The 21502-nt window shown below is 41.2% G+C and overlaps 1 protein-coding gene across 1 annotated transcript in view; it reads left to right on the top strand.

Annotated features, from left to right (window-relative positions):
• The first annotated feature begins 514 nt into the window (after window positions 1–514).
• adgrb1a (adhesion G protein-coupled receptor B1a) overlaps window positions 515–21502 on the top strand; it is a 105927-nt gene continuing 84939 nt past the window's right edge. Inside the window, exon 1 of the mRNA XM_061081375.1 lies at window positions 515–1250. Within this exon, the coding sequence (XP_060937358.1) occupies window positions 515–1250 (736 nt within the window). The remainder of the gene's footprint in view (window positions 1251–21502) is intronic.

Raw genomic sequence — 21502 nt, 5'->3', positions numbered from 1 at the left:
GCAGATAAAATATGCAAGGAGTCGAGTGCTGAAAGCAGTGGTCTCTCAGGGAGAGACCAATCTGAACTTGTGTAATGAAGAAAAACTTGACTAAATCACCGGCTCCCTCTCTCTATCTGCTTCTATTAGAGTTGTTGTTCCTCTCCGGGGCTCGAGTCACTGCAGTAGCTCTCAGCTTACAGCACCAACAATAACATTTGAAAGAGATTTCTCATCGTGGAGATAAACAGAATCAGTGTAATCCCATTCCGTTGTCTGATCAGATCCAAAGTGTAATTCATATCTTGTCTCTTCCATTTCACAGGTTCGTGAGAATCTCGGGGTCGACTGATGCAGCCATGGGCCGATCGCTGGATCTTTGAGAGCAACTGTTGTCTCCTTCCTCCTCCACCGCGTCCTTTTCTTCTCCCTTCTCCCCCTCCCCTCCTTTTTTTGCACCACACAGCTTTTAGTTGAGCACTGCTGAAAACAGGCATCAACCTATCATTCGTTCTCCTTCCCTTAACTGCAAACCATGGCAAGAATTCTCTCTCAGATTTGTGTCCAAGCAAGATGGCCTCTCCCAGTGATACTCCTGTATTTTGCCCCTCTGTTGCTGATGGATGGTTGGTGTCATGCAGCTCCCTCTGGCCCAGAGTCAGACTCATGTTCCACCTTAGTCCAGAACCGTTTCTTCGGTTTCTTCCTGTCATCATCAGTGTTCCCCAGCATGCCTTGCTCCTGGACCCTGCAGAACCCTGATCCGAGGCGCTACACAATCTTCATTAAGCTGACCAAACCCACAGTGGACTGCGTGCCATCACAGCTTCGCACCTTCCAGTACGACTCATTCCTAGAAACCACACGCACTTACCTGGGCATGGAGAGCTTCGACGAGGTGGTGAAGCTTTGTGATTCCTCTGCTCCGGTGGCCTTCCTGGAGGCTGGAAAGCAGTTCCTCCAAATGAGGAAGGGACCTCTTAAGGTGGCCACAGCCATTTCCGCTGGTGACAGGGATTTCAAAACAGAATACCTGGTAGTGGGCAAGCGCAACCCCAGCATGGCAGCCTGTCAGATGCTGTGCCAGTGGCTGGAGGACTGTCTGGCATCCAGCACATCTAACAGGCCCTGTGGCATCATGCAGACGCCATGTTTGTGCTGGGAGCCACCACCACAGCTCAGTGAGGGGGATAGCTGTTATCACAATGGAGTTTACCTGGAAAACTGTTTACCCAGCGTGAAAGAGAGTGGAAAAAATGCTGAGATAAATGGTGAGTTGAAAAGCTTTTTCCATTTGTTTAACTAAAAAAAACTGTTTTCTTTGTAAGAGGATTAATTCACTGTTCATACATCTACTGCAAAGTTAAATAATTATCTCAGGTTCTCTGTAAAGCTATAGGCAAAGACAAGTCATGCTTCCAATGGGTAAAACAGATTAATCCTTTTTGTTTTGTCTGACCTCAAGGTCACCTCGGAGTTTTGCATGTGCCAAGAAAAACAAAAGAGAAATAGCATCTTCAGCAGCAATTAGGGTGTAAAATGTTTGTCATTGGTAAAAAGTGAGAATAGTTGTGTGAAATTGCTGCAAAAGCAAGTGGTGTGCTTTGGCTGGAGTAGAGGGGGAAAAGGGACGGAGAGGGAAATGGAAGGTGTTGGGTTTCAGCAAATGAAAGCAAGCTCTGTGACCTTGCAAGGTCGGCACCATATTCTGACCATCTGCCGTCCAGGGAGGGACACTCGATCGGAATCCGGGAAGCCAGTAGAAACAAAGGAGAATCAAGTGCTGATATTTGATAGCTTTGGGGATTCTCAGAGCAGGGGGGGCGATGAGGTAAGGAGAGACAATAGAGGAAGATAGGAGGAGAGAGGCAGAAATAAGATGGGATAAGGGCCTGTGGCTTGATGTTTAATTGTCTGCTGCTGGATCCCGGTCCTCCTTCCCTCGGCAGACAGGATGTGGCCTGACATCTCTATCCTGGCTCCGTCAGGACTATGGCCAGAGGGATGGAACATTACTCGGCTCCCCTTTCTCCCCCTAACCTTTCCACCATCTATCTCTTCCTTGTTCCTCTGCTTGTCAGTCGCTTCCCATAATCAGCCTGTGGTCCTATTCTCTCGGTCCTCCTCCTCTTCTTAGCTACCAACGCTGCAACCCCATCTTTCCCTCCCCAGGCTGATAGTGGGCTGATACTGAGCCAGTCGTGGGAAGCCAGCCAAGCAGGCATGTTGCGGTGGGTATCTCCTGCCTGATCCTCCTCCAGTCTCCAGAGCGACTGATATCCCCTCACTGCCCCAGCCTCCTCTCCTCTAGTTATTGCACTTATGTAACTCAACAGTGGGTGTGGACTGGTTCTGCCTTAAGGTGTGAAAAAATAAGAATTATACCATCCACTGAATGATGCATTATAGCTTTTCTTCTTGCTCCGTGTACTTAAACTCACATAGGCAAAGTGTCTCCTCGATGATAATCCTGGGTTCAGTGATCGAGTGGCTTTGGAACCCTATGATGAGCTGAAATGGTTGAGGCGGGCAGTCGGTGAATATTTGGCTGGATGGATGACTGGATGGATTGAATTGGTGGATGAAGAAAAAGAGAGGCTGGGGAGATGTAATAGATTCTGTGTGGAAATAGGTTGGGGAGCCGGGTGGTTATGGCCTTCTGTGCGGTCTAGAGACGGGTGATAGTTGTGAGTGATGAATGAGGAGAATCCAGCAGATACAGAGACTGGCAGACGAGAATAAAGGAGAGTGAAGAGGCTAATAAGAGCTGAGAGAGCTGAGTTGTCTGATGTGGGACCATCTTGATGAGGATAGATGACTGTTGCTTGTTTTAGGCAAGAAATAGCTGGACCGTTTCACTCCCTCTCTGCAGAGGGATTGAGGGTCCAGCCCGGCAGCAAAGAAGGGCTAGGACAAAGTCCAGGAGCACTGGAACGCTGGATGAGGTCTAGCTGATGGGACAAGATGGGGAGGTTCCTTGTCTAGGTTAAGGAAAGACAAGGGAGTTCTCTGATACCACAAAGTATAAAAGTACAGGGGTGTCAGGTGCGTAATGTCAAAATTAGATTTGAATGATGTCATTCACACAGTATGTCAGTTACTTTTCAAAAGGCAATCAAACACGTCAGGCCAGCGTAGCTGCGTATGATTACATGACTCAAGTTGAATAAACAGTGACAGGAGGCAAAATAAAGACACTGCCAGACTTGCCGCAATGAACATTTTTAGATTTAATATCTTGATGTGAATCATCTTCACTGGCACTCAGGTGGTTTGAATGCAACAATCCTATCCTTGTTTTTGAGCTTGAGTTGCAGCAGTGTTTCTGCGACTATATTTCATGGATGTAGCCATGTGGCTTGCTGGGAAGATGACGTCTCAACTCTTAAACCCGCCTATAAAGCTCTGGCTTCTCCACAGTTTCTTCAACTGAGTTAGATGTTGTATTCACAAAGGTTACCTGTTTTAAAAAATGATTTAGAAAATACGAGCTAACAATGTGAAATGATGGCGTGACAGTATCTCAGCATCTTCTTCATCAGTAGGGGAAGCCCTGTGTGTAGGTGGGGGTCATTATCAATTTTTTGTTAGTGATACTAAATGGGACATTGTCCTGGTGATCTCTGGCATGACAGAGATGATACAGCTTGCTTGTCGGCTTTGCAATGTCAATTGGTTCATCAATACAACGCCCCTCTATTGATTCTGATGTGACCTTTTCATGTTTAAATGATGAAATAGTGCATCACACAAAATGTATTAATGTTACTCTGGTTTCATCGAACTATCTCGGAATAGCAGGAATCTGGGGAAAATAAAAAAGAATCCAGAAAAGTTTTAGAATTATAAAATATTAGCAGGAAACATTTTCAGTAAATACTTTGTGTATTAGAGACCACAGCTTTGTTTAACATTATTACGACTCACTGTGTTCACCCCTGCACTGTGTGAGAAATCGTTGAAGGCATATACGATATTCAATGCCATTAGATGATGGCCCAAACCACCACCATATCGAACAAAAAACAAATGCTCCATCGGCCACACTCCTCTCCTCTTTGTGTCATCAGCAAGGTGTTGATTATACAGTATATAGGTGCTGGTTCCTGAACACACATCTGAACAAAGTTACCCTGTGTGCAGGTAAGACAAAAAAGCAATCCAGCTACACGTCACAGGACAGACAAGGGCAAGAATTAGCGTGTTCACCCACGTGTTTCACTTAAATCACTGATGATAAGATTTAGAACCACCTCACTTCATAAATGTCCTCAGGGCACACATGCACTAACATGCACTAACATAACAGCACACCCACACCATCTTCATAACCAAAAAACACAGTCACTTCACCCTCTCCTCTTGCCATCATTACTCCACTTTGTTGCTGCCTTCATGTTTTAAATCTTTTTATATGACCTTCAGATCTGCTAGTCACTAACAGCTTTCGCCTAATAACAAAGTGTGACAGGTCTGCTGCCAATACAGTCCCTGTGTTATGCAACTTTCCAATCATTAAACAGGCGAAATTTCTTTTCAATCCTTCTTTAAACTTTTCTTTATTCGCAAAAGCTTTTAAAAAACGACATTGGCTTTTATTTACACTTACTAATCTTATTTATGATCTCATCTCTTTTATTGTTCCATTTTCCTCTGCTCATGGCCGTTTGTCTTATTCTCATTTTATTTGCCTGTCTGGTTTTATTTCTTCCTGTACAACACTTTGTGACATTGTTAAGAAAAGTGCTGAATAAATAAACGTCATTATTAATACCATAACCCTAAGATGAGAGGAGAGGTGACGTCAGGGCTATGTTTGGAAATGCTCTGACATTGAAATGGACACAGTCAAAGGTTCTGAACAAATGATTGGCTGTTGGTGGATTCAGTCCCGAAATGCTGTCCATGAAAATCCATTGTGGCAGAATATGCTGGTGCATCTATGTGGGTCTGGGGAAATGTGTCGTGAGGTGCAAGGCAGAGCGGGGTAGTATTCATTTGTGCGCCCTCGGTGGACGGCAGGGGAGGCAGTGAGTGATTAAAGGGTGGATCAGAGGGATGTGAGGAGATGAGAAGGCTCATGACTCAATCTGAACAAAAGAGACACGATTGTGATAGCTTTAAAAAAAAAAGAAAAGCAGCAGAAGTGACCAGCAGAGTAAACCTGAGGTGAAGGAGAGGAGAAACTCGTCCACCGTGCCATTGGATTATCTGGGTGCTGACCTTGGTTGCATATTATGCAAACACACTTTCAGCTTTTCAGTCATTTTCAAGCGTGAAATATGTAATAAAGCAGAAAAGCTTTGAAAATATTCAAACAAGGACACAGTGTCACAGACTCCAAAGACACAGAGAGGAGCCTCGGCCGTAAGCAGTGACGCCTCACAGCAGAAAGCAGACCTTGATAAGAAATCTATTAGACTGTTATGGGGAATCATTATGTGGAATATGCATGTTCCTTACATGTATGTTTACAACATTATAAATGATTTAATTAATAATCCACATTAGCCATATGTGCAAATGTACATGTACGACGGTTTATCCCAATTTTGTTGGAAAATCTTGAGAGGTTGTCATTTATTTTCTGATTACGACTGCTTTATCTTGTACAGCCATCTTTCCCCTATATGATCTACAGTGCACTGGTCAGTTTTTCCCCATTGTCCCTTGGAATAATTCATGATTCTTGATGAAAATAAATCTTTTTCTTCAGGGAACAGATTGTCTATGAGTGTGTGAAATGTGGTGCTGCTTGAATGAATTTAAGGGAACTGTTTAGCCTCGGTGGAGGTCTGTGCTTCACTGTGTGCCATTCTTGTATCTAAATGAATCCACCATTATAAAGGCTTTGTCTTAGCACTCCGTCATAGGGCTGTATAGGATGGTCCTCTCCCCTGACCCAGTTCATGCTGGGATAGGACAAAGGATAAGTGGCTTTAGAATACGGATGGTTGAAGAGAAATGTACTTTCTGTCGGTTTGGCCCACCATGTATCTCTTGACTGTCACAGTTACAGGTACTTGAGGAAACAAAGACAACCCACCTTACTGAACACATTTCATTTTACTTTTCCTTTTTACTTCTTTTTTTATCGTGTTTATCCTTTTTTTATCCTCAGTTTTATTTAGCATTTTCCAGTTCTCAAATCCTGATTCTTGGATGAAAGTGTAGCATCATAGTAGTGACACCAATGCAGCTGTCAACAACAAATCCTTTTTTTGTCTGCGTTTTCACTTCTGAGTCAACCACTTCAGGGATACTATCAAAACATGTGAAGTCTGACACATTTCACATTTATTGGACGCGAGTTTAGCATTTAGGGAGATCTATTGGTAGAAATGAATATATTCTTTAATATTATGTTTTCATTAGTGTTTATTTAGCTTAAAATGAACGCATATCTATATGTGGAGCAGGTCCTTCTCCCCAGAGCACATGTTCTTACAGTAGTCCAGAAGGGATGAACAAAACACTTGCTCTTGAGGACCTTTAGTTGTTTCTCTTAAATACTTGGGAAGACTTGTACACCTTGGTCCTTTGATGAAATGATCAAAGCCAAACTCATGCTATTAGATTAGAACAATACCCTTGAACATCCTACATTTGTATGGTCTAGATGGCATGGTCGTGCAGTGGTTAGCACTACTAGTTTACAATAAGAAGGTTCTGGGTTTAAATTTGCTGGTCCAAATTCAGAGTCATACCAAAGCAATTCTTGAGTAGATTGACAAGTGTTGTCAATCACTATAGGCTCCACCAGCACGGCCCTCTACAGGCCTCTACTGTTTTGCCATGTGTGAATAAAAAAATGCATCTGTGGACGTTATCTCTTTGAGCTTTAACAATACTGCCTCCACTGACCATCAGGGACTCCCAGAAAAGTCTTCTCATACGTAATTTCATTGCTTTTGATCACACTCTGATCAGACCTGTCCCACATATTGAATGTGAAAGGAGGGTAAAGATACAAAGGACCAGACCCGCCCACAGTCCAAAACAATAAGAAAAAAGAAGCAGTACTCATGAACCCTCCTATCTTGCAGTTTCCTCTCCTGCTGCTGGCAGCCGACTGCAGATGAGGAAGATGAATGTGAGTGCAGTGTCTCTCCCTGCACGCCTCGGTGTGGCTGGACCACATTGTTGCTAAACTAAGGGATTTCCAACCTACCTCAACTCGGAGGACTGAGGAATCCTTAAGGAGGCTAATGCATTAGATACACTTTTATCACTCTCATGCGTGGACGGATGCACACACACACACACACACACACACACACACACACACACACACTATATGCAGCTCTGGTGCACATGTGGTGAAATGTCACAGCAGGAAATGGCACGTACGCTGGTGCAACCACGCACTGGTCCCGCGTGACTGAATGTGGGTGGCTGACTGAGAGAAAGATTAAAGCTGATTTTGTGTGTGTATGTGTATGAGGGTGTGGGGAGAGTGAGGTGTGGTGTTCACCACAGGGGGCGTGTGTGAGCTGGAATACACTGAAAGAGAGATAGCAGTGAGATGCTCCATGCTGGTGTAGAGGTCGCTCCGCCTGCAGGGAGCCCAGCAGCCTGTTTGGGAGGTTTTCATGTGGAGCGTCTCTCCCGCACACACACACACACACACACACACACACATGCTCCTATCTGTGAATGGTTTATCTCCCTCATAGAAGTGACTAAAATTATTACTGTACAAATTAATGCAAATTAGTTATCATCAATACATTCACTTTTCGCTTTTCATTAAAGGAACTTCATGATTGACACAAGTGTCAGACACCACAATTGAAAACATGTACTTGTTTTGTAAAGTATTCAGGCTCCCTCACTTGATGTGCTCTTCATTGTGTTGTATAATTTGACATGGATTTAAAAAAGGGAAAAAAATGAACTTCAGAAGGTTATGCAAAACCTCAGTTTTGTGATGATTGGGCGAAGGAGGAATTCTAATAAACATTTTATTGAGCATCAGAGTTTATCTGTGTGGGGAGGAGGTCATGGTGAATGGATGGACATAACACTGGCCTCTGTATCGTGCCTGTATCAAACCATTAAATGTTTATCTTCATGACCACAATCATTGTGTGACCTTGACCACAAGTTAATTATTGTAATGAATGATGACAAAGATCCTCTCAGTATAATCACTGTTTTAATGGAAACCACTGTTTCCCTGAAACTAACCAGGTTTTTATCTGTCGTAACCTAACCAAACCTTTACCGTAGGATTATCACATCATAAATGGTTTAGTCCTTTATTCCATTTTCAGCAATGATTTGTTAAGGTTTGGTACATTTCTCCTGCAGCAGGTAGGGGCACTAGTTTGGCTGTTATATTTGCTATTGAACAATGTTCATTATTGTCCTTACCACTTATTTAATTATTGTGTATTTCTAAACCATCAAAGTAAATTTTGAAAAAAGAAATCATGTTTTCTGAATAAGTTCTGCAATAGAGGATGTTAATGACTCAAACATTTCTGCCCCTGTAGAGATAAAGGACAATAAGAAGCAGCTGAATTAAAATAAAAATGACAACTTTCCTGAAGGGAAAACCAATCTGAGGACCGTTTTTTTTTCCATTTTTCTCTTATTGAATTGTCAATGAAACCAGAGGAATCAGAGGATCTTTCACTCTTTATCTACGTATTTTAGAATATATGTTTATATATATATATATATAAATGGGTACAAAAAATGGACTATATCTGTTTAAAGTTGAATTTTTGCAGTCACATTAAGTATTATTGATGTTTCTGTCATTACCAGGTCTTGATGGTGTGATTCTCTTCATAGTTTATGTCCTTCCAACCCAATGAAACATCTCAATGATCCATTTACAAAGGATTACTCAGCCTTCATGCCGATGTGTCCTTGAGCTAGACCCTTAACTTGCACCTGACAGCTGTGCCCTCAGAGTGGGAATGATGTGTGATAGAAAAGTGCTGCATATAGAGGAGCTGTATGAATGGGTGAGTGTAACCTGTAGTGTAAAGCACTTTAAGTGGTTGTTAAGACAAGAACAGTGTTGTATAAATGCAGCCCATTTACCACGACTTGCTATTCATCAAGCACCACCCGCAGGTCAAAGGTTTCTCTCATCTTCTGAAGTATTGCGACATCTTCCATATTATCTTTCAATTGACAGTCGTGCTTTACTGTCAATAAATTAAACTGATTTTGGTGGCCCTCACATTGATATTAGGGGTTTTAAAGAAATGGGAGATATATCATTTTAATTTGGTCGTCCACTAGACTAGTTTTTCATTCACCCATCCACCTTTTATTCTGCTTATAGAGGCTCAGTTTGCAGCTGCAGCAGGTCAGGTGAAGGAGTCCAGTTGTCAGTCACTCATCATCATTTTCCAGCTTCTCCTGGAGAATCCTCCAGTTGGGAGTGATAATCTCTCCAGCATGTTTAGGGCCTCCCGCCGGTTGAATGTGCCTGAAAAACCTGTAATAAAAAGCATCCTAATCAGATGCCTGATCCACCACAAATGAATCCTGACTCATGTACCTACCTGATCAGAGGAATTTGAAAAAAAATGACATTTGGTCGGTCTAGTGACTGTGTAGTGACTAAGCCTGTATGGAGGCAGAATCAAGTAAAATTAGCCCTGCATGGGGTTAAGGTCACGGTATCGGATCAGACGCTGACACTCCCAGCTACTAAAGAAATTAAAAACTTTGCATTTCAACAAAGTTCAAGGCAGTGACCTCCCCCCTCATGAAGTGTCTGGCCTTTATCAGCTCCACCTGTTCTCTGTCAGAGGACTCACTTGTACTTAAAGTCAGTGTGAAGCAAGTTGAGGAATTGTCTGTCTCCTTCCTAGAGGCTGCCCGTAAATGGAAGGCCTATCTCAGGTCCCTCCTCACGCAGCCTGAGGGTTTATTAAACATTCATGCTTTAATTAAGCAATTTTACTGCTGCTACTTACCAGGTGATGATAAAAGCACCGCTCCAGGATGAGCGAGCAGAAAAATGTGTGTGTGTATACGTGTGTGTGTGTGTGCGTGTGTAAAAGTCATTAATTTCCTGCCATAAAGAAAAGTGTGAGAATTAGAGAAAAGACAAGTTGAACTTTTTTCCCCTGCCTCATCACTCATGTGAGACTGCAGGAGAATAGGTGATGTTAAGATGCTATTGGGATTCCTCTGTGGTCTGACAGGCAGCTTGTCACCGCTCACCTGTTCTCTGCCGCTCTTTCCCTCTTTTGTCTTTTTCATTTTACATCCCTTCAGTCCATCACACCCTCAGACACTTATTTTTTTTTTATTACTTTGGAGGAATCTGGTTGAGTCTTCGAGTCCTGAAACCTCATTTCCCCTCAGAGGAAAAAGTGCTCTATTACTGACAGACTGCGTTGTGTCTTTGAAGGGTGAAATTGTGCAAGCGAGGGAGAAAATAGGGAATTAGAGTGTGTGTTCATGTTGCCAGTCTCCTCTGCTGTGAGGACATTCGATGCTGGTCTGGCTGTCTCACCGTGGTATTCCAGATTTGATGACTTGGACAATGAAGATGAATTACCTCGGATTAGACTGTAATGTACGAGTTTACGGCTGCTGTGCGCTAGATCAAGCCCTTTGTGTGTGTGTGTGTGTTTGTGTGTGTGTTGTTCCATCTGCATGCCTCTGTGTCCTTGTTAAGAGCAGGAGGCGGCTCTGTGGGATGACTGTAAAGGCTGCTCTCCTCGGCGGTATCACCTGGAATGACACCCAGAGGTGACACCCTGTCAAAACACACACCTTCACTGGATACAGGAACACACACACACACACACACACTGGTACACAACCACAAGAAGCTCAGCAGATCTTGGCCACAGCCTGCCAGGTCCAAGAAAATAAGTCATTAGTGATGACAGTTTTTTCTTGACAATACACAATGACACAATTAGAAAATGTGTCGACCGACCTTAAAGCTAACCCGCCAGGAAAAGGAGTGATCACTGCTGAAACCAGAACACCTTGAATCCCACGAACACTGTAAGACATTTCTGCTGTTGTATATTCCAGACTTTAGTCTTGTTTGCCACATTTGGAGTTAGCCACAATAATTTCTGCTATTTGGGCAACTCACAGATGTATTTCTTACATAGCGAGAATGGAAAGAAAAAATTTAAATAAAGATTTTCTTCTACCCAGAACATCAGCAGATGTTGGTTTGAAGTGTCCGGTCCTCTAAACTGAAGACTTTACAAGAATTGGATTTCTCAGACTTAAGCAAATGGTCGTCTGTTGTTTGTGTTTTTCTTTTTTTGTACAAATGGATTTTCTTTTCAACCTGTTTTTTTCGCCCCACACATCTAGTGCAACAGCTGTACAGAGGTTAGCTCTAGCCAATACAAGAGGCTTTGGGTGTGTGTGTGTGTGTGTGCATGTGTGTAGTCTGTTCTGTCTGTGGTCACGGTCTTACTCATCTCATATTCATGAATGAATTAAAGAACTAACTAACAAAGATTGGACACAAGTCAAATTAGAATTTCTAATGGAATAATGTAGATATTTTTTTACATGGGAATCAATTTTTGTCAGCTATAATTAGAATTGAGGAAATATCAAACTAAAATAAAGGTTTGTACTCTGAAAGAACCATTATTGAGAGTAAAGCAGATCAATAGAGTCAGCACTGGGTCGTAAGAAACCCAACTAGAATCCTAAATCCAGTCCATATATACTTATTTTTTCTTGTGTGATGATGCATTTCTTTTTTACAGTCATAATTATTGTGAAGCATTAAACCTATTCCAAGCATGTTTGACATTAAGTTACGCAGTGCTTGAAATGACAATTACAGAATTATAAAACTCTTTAATCAACACTGACAAGTACATAACTGCTCAGTTTAAGTCTGATAAGATGCTTGAGTGTTTCATCCCGTTATTGTTGGTCATACACCAAAACTCAGCAAACATGTTTTCCTATCGACAAAATATGGTGCAGAACAAAGAAAGTACTCAACAAAGTCAAACTAATGTTTCGGGGGCAGATGTTATCTCTTCAGCCTGTAAAAGAATCAGCCTTCAACAACTTAATGAGAGCATGGTGCTAACATTTTATTCTTTAAAATAAAAGCTGCCTTCACATTCATCTTGCCAACACCATGTGGTTACGTACAGAAGCAGGATTCCTACAGTATTATTTTATACATCTGACACTTTATACATTTTATTTTTATTTCACAGCTTTAATCTTTCGTATCCTAAAGGTTCATCGTGACACTTAGACCCTCAGACATGAAGTGTTAAAGCAGAGAAAGAAAAAAAAGGCTATTTCATGTTTTTTTTTCAATCAAAAGTTTTCTGGTACTCATGATAAACGTAATGCAGGGATAATAAATCAGTCCTGAATCAGTCCTATCTGCATGAGGATAACTTAAGCCTGATAACAGCATGTGAGCTGAAATCAGTTATCTGAACTACAGGGAGCCCATGAGTTGTGGTTCTTTCTTCCTGGCTCCCTGGGTTGGGTTCCTGTCATAAGGCCTTGGGGTACAGTGGGCTCATGAAATCTTCATACCCCTTCACGTTTTTTTAGATTTTGCTGTAGATATAATTTCAAATTGATTAAAATGGCATCTTAAGCAATTAATCCACACTTAATAATCCAAAATGACACAGATGGTAATGAGGTTTTTATTAATTTCTGCAAATGTATAAAAAATTTGAACAAAATTAGGTATCAGTTTTAGTCTTCACACTGCCCAAAATAAAATATGCATTTGCAAAACTTACATGTTTCTGCGTTTTCCCCTTCCTCTTTAGATTGTGACAAATTACAAATAATGCAGACATTCCAAGAATGCTGCAGACCAATTTGAAATCTAAAAGTGGCCCAAACCTTTCATCAAAACTCTGATCAATACAAAAGACTAAGATGAAGGATTGTCCTGTAGATTTGTTATTATTTCATAAACAGAACAATTTATATGGGCCTACAGCTATGCAGTTTAAAATAATAATCCACCTACATACACAAAACTATTTGTTGAGCCTTTATTCTGGATATTTGACACTAGATAACAAAATACTTCAATATCCAACCTGATATAAACATGGACAGAAAACAGACAGAAACTAGCATTTGAATGTTAAATCAGGACAAAACATTATACTCACTTCCACACGTCCATAACAGCACAATATTTACTCCATTCTCTGTAAGACCACCTGCAAACAGTTCATCTCGAGTCAAGTTGCATCACCTGTAACACATCAAATCTGACGGTAGAATTTGTCGTACAGCAGTTTAACCCTGTTCTTTGTCTTGTAGCTGCATCTGCTGGAAATACAGTTTTACGCAAATAGTGGTTGCAAAAGTCAGACACCAATGCCTTTTTCGTCAAAGTGGTTAGTTCAAAGTGAGGAAAAGTGGGCAAATGGACTTTGCATTGAATTGGGTTGCTTGCTGAACACATGGAAGTTTTCCTGGAGCTACCTCCTCGAGGTAGTGCAGGTACACTCTGATGGCACCTGCTATGCTCTTCAGGATCTGCCAAAGGACTAATAATTGTTCTATAACTTCCTTTGGACAAATATGAATCTATTTAAGGAACTGGCAATGTCAGAAGATCCTTCAAAGTCCCATAGGAGTCCAGGAAAATGTCACAAACTAATCGTAACATTTGAATCTCCATTCCTTATATGGCCACAAGGCAATTGTTGAAATTCACTGTTCTCAGAGCCTCATCGAAATTCCGTCTTTCAATAGGAGGAATCGTCTTTGTGAGTATTTCGTCAATTGTGACTCCTGCAGTGATGACGTACATAAATGTTCGGGGTAAAATAGTACACATGAGCCATTTTAAGGCTGATGAAAATGCCTAAAAGCAGAAAGATACACTGCTAGTGAACAAATATTTAATTTAACAATGAAGTTATTTGACTGCTTTGCAACAACAGTGTCCGTGTTGTTTCCGAATTCATAATTGGAAGACCAATGAAGCCGGAAGAAGGACTTCCCTGGAAAATTGACCATTTGAGGATTACATGAATGCAGCAATAGTCTGACTCACTGGAGGTGACGAGCCTGCCATTGCTGTTTGCAAGATCTCCATCACTACAGAAAACCGAAACAACCTGTGAGCCTGGAAGATAGGTCCAGAAAATGGCAGGATTTAATGAAGATTAGGATAAAGAATTGGTTTTGGCTGTTTTCTTTGGGAACATTTTCATTTGAATTACTATGACCTTCCCTATAAGCAAAATATTAAATACGAGGAAGACATCTCAACTCTCTGCATAATGCACTGATTTAATACTAAACTCTTTACTTCTACGCAGATTAGATTGATTTATTTACTCTCATTTACTTCTAATCTGAGCATCACAACATGATAAGGATATGCCCTTTCACAGTTTCTCATTCATGTGCTTAATAGGATTCTTATCTTGTCACTGCTTTCATATCTGCTGTAGATTGTGTTGCCCAATCTTATTTCAAACAAAAATTACAGTTAATTATTTTTCGGGAATCCAAAAACCAGCTCCGATTCCCAGAAGCTCAAGTGTGAGTAAATCTTTTCTTTTGGCTTTGGCTAAAATCAAATTCTCACACTCCTTTAAATACTAGCTTTTGTCTTCTTTCAGCATTGTGCGACAGAAACATCACTGAGGAATTGTTTTCATCTGTCTTTTGTTATTGCGTTTTTTTTGGTTGGGGCAGCTTGTCGGTGCTGCATGTTGTCCCTGTGCCTGCGTGGCTTTCCTCCAGTTACACTGGTTTCCTTCCACAGTCCAAAGATGAGCGGGTAAAGTTTATACGCGTCTCTAAATGTGTGAATAGTGAATAATACATTTTGTCCAGTCCACTTCCACTTTGCCTGAAAGTGTCAAATTCAGATGAGGCCATTCACAGTTCGATATAATTATCAAACTTATTTTGCGCTTAACTCCCGAAGGACAGGAAGTGACCGGTGGAACGTCGCATACCAGTGAGTCAGTGGCCATAATACCATCATATTTAACCCTCACAAGTTTACAATGTTCGACATCAAAGGACATAGTACATGACAGATTAAATATCCCGGGAATAATACATGCTAGAGACTTGCATTTAATTACAAAGGGCTATCTGGTGATGGTATCTCTTTCAGAACGTTTTAAATCCAGGCTTGAACTTTACTGTCTTTTTGAGAGACATAAATCCACTCGTGGATGTTTTCTGTGATTGATTATCCATCTCTGCAGTTATTGTTGTAGTGGAGTGATGTGCCCCCCTGTCTCACTGCAGATAGAAAGTGCTTTGAGGCATGGCACAACTGTTATAAATCAAAAAAGGGAAAAATGTCATTTTTAAAGTGTGTTTTTTTTTTTCTCAACTGATTAACAAGACTTGGGGTAAAGATTTTCAAAGGCCAAAAACCATGTTCATTATTGTTTTGTGTTATTTGAGTGAATTTCTGTGAAATTAAATTTCGGTTACATTTTTTCTGTGTCATATAACTACTATATATTGTTTGGCACTATCAAGAGTTTGCATTTTTCTCCACTGAACCATTTAGCCAGTAAATCTGAGTTTAACAGCTTGTTTCTATACAACAGATGATTTATGTCTAAGAAATGGACATTTCCCACATCTGAGTTGATAAACATCGAATTGACCCAGAGTTTGCGTGTGTGTGATCATCCGCAAGGACAACACAAGGGTTAAAAAGCCATTATTGGGTTTTACTTTAAAGATATGAATAATTCTGGAATCATCACTGTCATGTGTCCTTCATCGACTTAAACCTTTGCAAGGTTGCAGAGTCATACTGCTTGTTATATCCGTTCAGCTCACCTTCATATGTCCTTCATAATTTATACAGTGTGGATTTGCTGATGCTCATTTAAAGCAATGCCATGTTAACAGTTACAAAGAGAAATTAAATAACAGGAACAAACCAATCCGTTTATAGAAAGGAACAAAACTGTTCTCTAAGAAAAATGTTTGTGCTAACAGCTTGTTACAGCCCATAGATTTGTTTTATTAACATCTATCGATCGTCTGAGACAGCATCAGTTCTTTCATTGATAGAGGGGTTGATAAAGTTCTTATACTGTCAGGGTTGGGTTAGGCAGATGGACCCAGGATGCAGAGTTTATACAAAAAGTGTCCTTTTATTAGGTAAATGTCCAACAGAAAATCTCAAAAAAGTCAAAACTGGAAAAACACAGAGCACACAGGGGAAAACACAGGAAGCTTACGAGAAGACGAGAAGAAGCAGGGGAGGCGAGCACAGGAGACAAAGAATGACAACAGGCATTAAGACAGGGAATTCGGACAAGCACAGGAGATCACGACAAACATTATGACAATGAACCGACAAGGAGAAAGGGAAGCACAGAGACATATATACACACAGGGAAGGCAGGGGCAATTGAACACAGGTGGAACACATGAGGACTGCAGACAGTCACAAAGACAGGAAGTGAAGAAAGACAACACACTAGGAGCAGGGCCTACAAACTAAAATAGGAAACAGAACACATGGAATGGGAAAATCAGAGACACAGAAACCACAACACATACAAACATAAACACAAGGATATACATGAAACACAAGGAGGTACTAATATAACTGAAAACACTCTTCAAAAAGAGGCGGAACCTAAACACTCAAAAGACAAAAACATAACACATTCCTATCCATCCATGTCAATGCCCCAAACTGACTTGTGTTCAAATGACAAGGATATCTATGTCAGTGGTTATTATGAAGAGGGGACAAAGGAAGACGTCAGGTGACATAACGATGCAGAAACTAAGCAAATAAATGTATAACTGCTCCATAACCTTGACCACGTGTTTATTATTGCATTGGTGACAACAAAGCAGTTTCCTGGCGCTGGTGGGGCTCGTATACAGAAATCACTGGGACGGGTCCGGTCAGAGGGGGAGAGCAACAACCTGTTTGATGTATTTGGTTGGAGGAGTTTCAGCAGAATATTGATATATTCAATTTAGAAGAGGACGGTCACATTGGGTTTTTTAACACAGTTTAAGAAGTTACTGCAAGAGATCAAATTAGTATCAAAAAGACCAACACAGTTAGCCATATGTTGTCCCAATTAAAAGAAGAGAGCCGTGAGTGCTATTGAAGAGCAGGGAGCACCGCAGCATCTATACAGGCCCGTAACATTTGCAGGGGCATCGACATTACAGGCTTTTTAACGCAGCTAATGCCTTCACATTGGTTCATTTGGTGGCTTTCACTTTAAAACTAGGTGCAGGACAAAGTTTGGTGGCATTTTTCAGTTAGATAAGAAAGGGAGTGAGGCAGGAAAGCTAATGTGAGCTGTTGTTCCGAGTGTGTGGCTCTAGTGCTGTGCATCTGGCTGCTGTCTGGCTGTTTGTCAGTGTGACCATCTAGAATGCTGCAGTTATCGCTTTAAGCAAATGTTTTAGAATGGAGCAATGTGATTGGCTGTTTGGAAACAAGTTCTTTATCTACATAGACAGAGAGCTAACAGTGGTCTGTGGTATTAATATAAAAATAGAGGGCAGTCTCCCAAGGCCACTGAAAAATAAAAATGAAAATATAAAGTTGGTGTCAGACTTTTTTGCTCCGAGGGGACCAAGTGATTTACAGAGCATATATACTGTGTATGCTACAGCCGACAAAATCGTTACGCTTCTTTGTCATGTTAATGATTAGGGTTTGACATGAATAAAAAAATCTATATTTGTAAGATGTAGTCTGAGTCTGCAAGTGCGAGCCCACATAAACAGTCCCCGGGGGGGCAAAAATCAACTGAAGTTCCCATTTGACGATTGCATCTCTTTGTGAGCGATCACCTGATTAAAAACAAATTTATTTTAGGAGTGTGAACAATTTAAGCGCAGCGAAAACGGAAACAATAAAATGTTTAATACAATATTTTTGTTCATAGCCACATGACAAATGAAGCCTCGGCATACGGTATTAATACAAATGTTGCCTTGAGGCTTGCTGCATTTGAGTTTATATAGTGCTTTACCGGTTCACAGGGTGTAATCAAACAAATTTGAAATGCATCCATTTAACCAAAACTAATTTTTTCCGCAAATAACCTGGGGCGTTTAATGCCCCTGATGCTCAGGGGCTCCACAGCAGATAGTGTGCTGATCAGACAATACAAACAGGAGCGCAGACATAAAACAGCTCTCCTGCTGTGTGGTGGCCCCAACACATTCACTTTAAGCATTTCCAAACTTACCTATCAGCATAAAGGACACTTTTATTTTTGGGATTTCCTTCATTTTCAACTATTGTGTACAAAAGGCAACCTGGTAATTTTAGCTTGCACTGTCCGATGCAAAAGTAGTCAGTGTTGATATCCTGTCGTAAAACTGAGGATTCTGTGCTGGCTTTTCATTTTCCATTTTATGGCATTTTATTTTCCACATTGAAAAAAGATAATAAAAATCTGAAATCAAATACAGACACTCAAAAGGCCACTTTGTATTTTTTTTTCCTGCACAAATTCTAGTGTTGGCAGAGCACTCTCAAACAAAATGAAAACTTGATCTCTATTGTCCTTTTGTCAGATTAGACTCTGCTAAAATGTATAAATTCATTTTAATTTGCCTCCAACTGGCTTAAATTTGGTGTCTCACTTCGTTCCACAGCCTTAGCATAGCATAGTGAATCATGTTTAATAACTATGATACAGGTATCAGGAAAATGCCTGGTGGCTCATACAAAAACACATTACAGCACAAAAATATATATATTTAATAATAAATGTAATTATAGGGAGGTTCTTCCACTCAGCAACTGCCTCAAAGTTTTAACACATGGAGGAGATTCTCCTTCATTCTGCAGTGTAACATCATCTGCAATGAAATGTTAGCTTGGACACCAGCGGTAACATGCTTGGACATTTTGAGTCTCTACGACCACAGGTGTGTTTCTTTTTTCACCGAAACACACATGTTTTTCTTTTCACTTTTTTGTAACATTTCTTACCCATAAAATGGACCAGGACAGGACGCCTTGTTGGAAGCATTAATTAGAAAATGTCAAGCTGTACCAATATGCCAAAATCCCATATTCAAGCCTCGACAACTCGATTTGTGTATTGATTGCCAATTTGCTTCTTGCTAGTTACTTAGGTTCTAAATTTAATCTTCCAAATTCACGTTTTTTTCTAGATATCTTAATGCTAGGCATTTCGTATAGGTAGTGTGCCAAGACTTTAAGTCCCCCGACACCACTCAACCTTTCCTGGAAAATCTCTTGCTCCCTCAAGACTCCAACTCCCTCATATAAAAATGTTTAGAATGTCTGGCTGGTCCAGTTTCTTCTGACCACTTTATGGAGGCCTGGGCTAGGGACTTGAACTCAGACATCAGCGGAGCTCTGGGAAGTGGTAATGACTGGGTTCCTTGTTGTTCTATTAATATAACAACAATATTTGGAGAAATGGATAAATAATCACAAAAAACATCCAGTGTTGGATTTGCCACTATCGATTCATGTCTCCAAAAAGACAGCAAAATTCAAAGATAGGTGCATAGATTGCACTACTCAAAACCAAAACTGAACCTCACTTTCCCATCAGACTCTTCTCGATGTGATAAGTGTGATGCCGCTGAGGTATCACTGTTGCACCTTCTTTGGTTTTGCCCTACTTTGTATAACTATTTGATTACAATTTTAAAGTAGCTCTCAAAAGGTCTAATCTAGAGACATGCAGCCACACCATAATCTGACCACCCTTGGATGCTCTGCGGAGACTCTTCAATTTCCATATGATATGCAGATTGCACTGCACTTAAGAATTGTGGTTGCTTAGAAACTTGTGCTTCTGACTTGGAAGTCATCCACTCCACCCTGCTTAACACATTGGCACAAGGAGATGGTGACTGTTACACGAATGCAAAATATGCATCTGCATAAAGGCAACACGCAGAAAAGATTCCAGTGAACATGGGGACCTGTTTTGGCACAGTGTCATATCTCCCTAAGTCCAGAGTGACTCTGAGCCGGCCACATCAGTATATTACTCACTTCACTTATCCATGTTACCTACTGGCCTTACTTCTGAGATGACTGTATTGCGAGAACATTTCTGAAAAACCATGTATGTAATCTAGTGTCTGGCAGTTTTTAATTTTGTTTTTTGTTTTGTTCAGCTTCATGTTGAATTGTCTTTGTATTGTGTTTTAGTCCTGTCAACACTGTTACATACCTGACCATTTAAATAAACTTGAAAAGTTAAACTCTTCACAAACATGCATATAATCGGGGCCTTCAATCGAGTGAACAAAAGTCACTTGAAGTCTGTTCCGACAAGCGAGTTGCTGAATCAGACATGGAACATGACATTTTAGCAAACTGATGGAAGAAGGAGAGGTTATGGTTAAGGTCAGGGTATTTCTTCCAAATCAGCAATAAGAAATTGCTGATTTGGAAGAAAAGGGCCAAACCCAAACCTTGCTGCACGGACAGTTCTTCGTCCGGCCATATGTGACATGTGTAAATAACACGTGGAGCTTTTGTTTTCAAGAGTGTAGAACATAGTCGGGCCCACCAGAGTGGAGGTGGGATCTCAGAACTTTGATCTCCACACCTTGTATGTAATCCATCCGCAAAGACCTGTCAGGCTCTCCCTTCATGGGCCGAGCACGAGCATCCCCCTGCCACCTCCGCATCCTTCTCTCCCTCTCTCTGGTTCTCTCACTCTGCGTCTCTGTCTCTGAGTCACAATGCAGTCACCATCCCACACTGTGTGGGGAGACAAGGGCTTCTGATGTATGAGAGTGTTATAAAGCGTGGGAAGAGTAAACTGCATTGCTCAGAGATATGCATGTGTGTGTGTGATTGTGTTTGTGTGTGTGTGTTCGCTTCTTTTCCAATGCGTGTCAGTGGTTCCGAGGCTGAAGGGTTAGCGATCCCTTGGTGCCTGTGAATATATTTCATATACGTAGCGTGCCGTATGGGTTTAAATGGAGCTGTTAAATGCACTCCCTGAGTAACTTAGAGAAACACTGAGGAGAAAAACAATGACGCATTCATCGGCTGTGGAGTGAAATAAGAAGCAGCGGAGAGCTAAGGACACACCAGAGCACAGCGGGGGCGATTTTCTGTCTTAATCGCAATGAGGGGGAAGGTTGAGGGGGTGGGGAATCCACTCAAGTCCATGGAGAAAATAGACACAGTGGCACTGGCAGTTCCCATAGGAACGCGATGCCCAGCGCATCAGGGGCACCGGGAGGAAGACAACCTGTAAACAAAATCCAGCTGAAGTTAAAGTACTTCTCAGCGGCTCTCCGAAGCTCTTTAGCTGCTGTGGAGAACAACAACAAAAAAATACAACTGAAATCCCATCTGGTGAGACTTTCAGAATAAGTGCACTGCATCGTTCAACGATAAAACCGCCACATGGAGCGCATGCTATTGCTGTCTGCTCACGTACGGCTTTATCAACAGTCGGCTCCACCTAAGATGGATGTGTGTCAGGTAGGACAAAGATCAGAAAAAAAGGCCTTATTTCTTCGAGCTGTCAGTCAGGCTAGAGAAAAAGTAAGAGAAACATGTGATTCCTGCGGT

This window comes from Limanda limanda, chromosome 11 (genome assembly GCF_963576545.1).
Source record: "Limanda limanda chromosome 11, fLimLim1.1, whole genome shotgun sequence".
Lineage (NCBI taxonomy): Eukaryota > Metazoa > Chordata > Actinopteri > Pleuronectiformes > Pleuronectidae > Limanda > Limanda limanda.
Note: the sequence above shows the minus strand (reverse complement) of the source record. Positions and strands in the feature narration are given on the sequence as shown.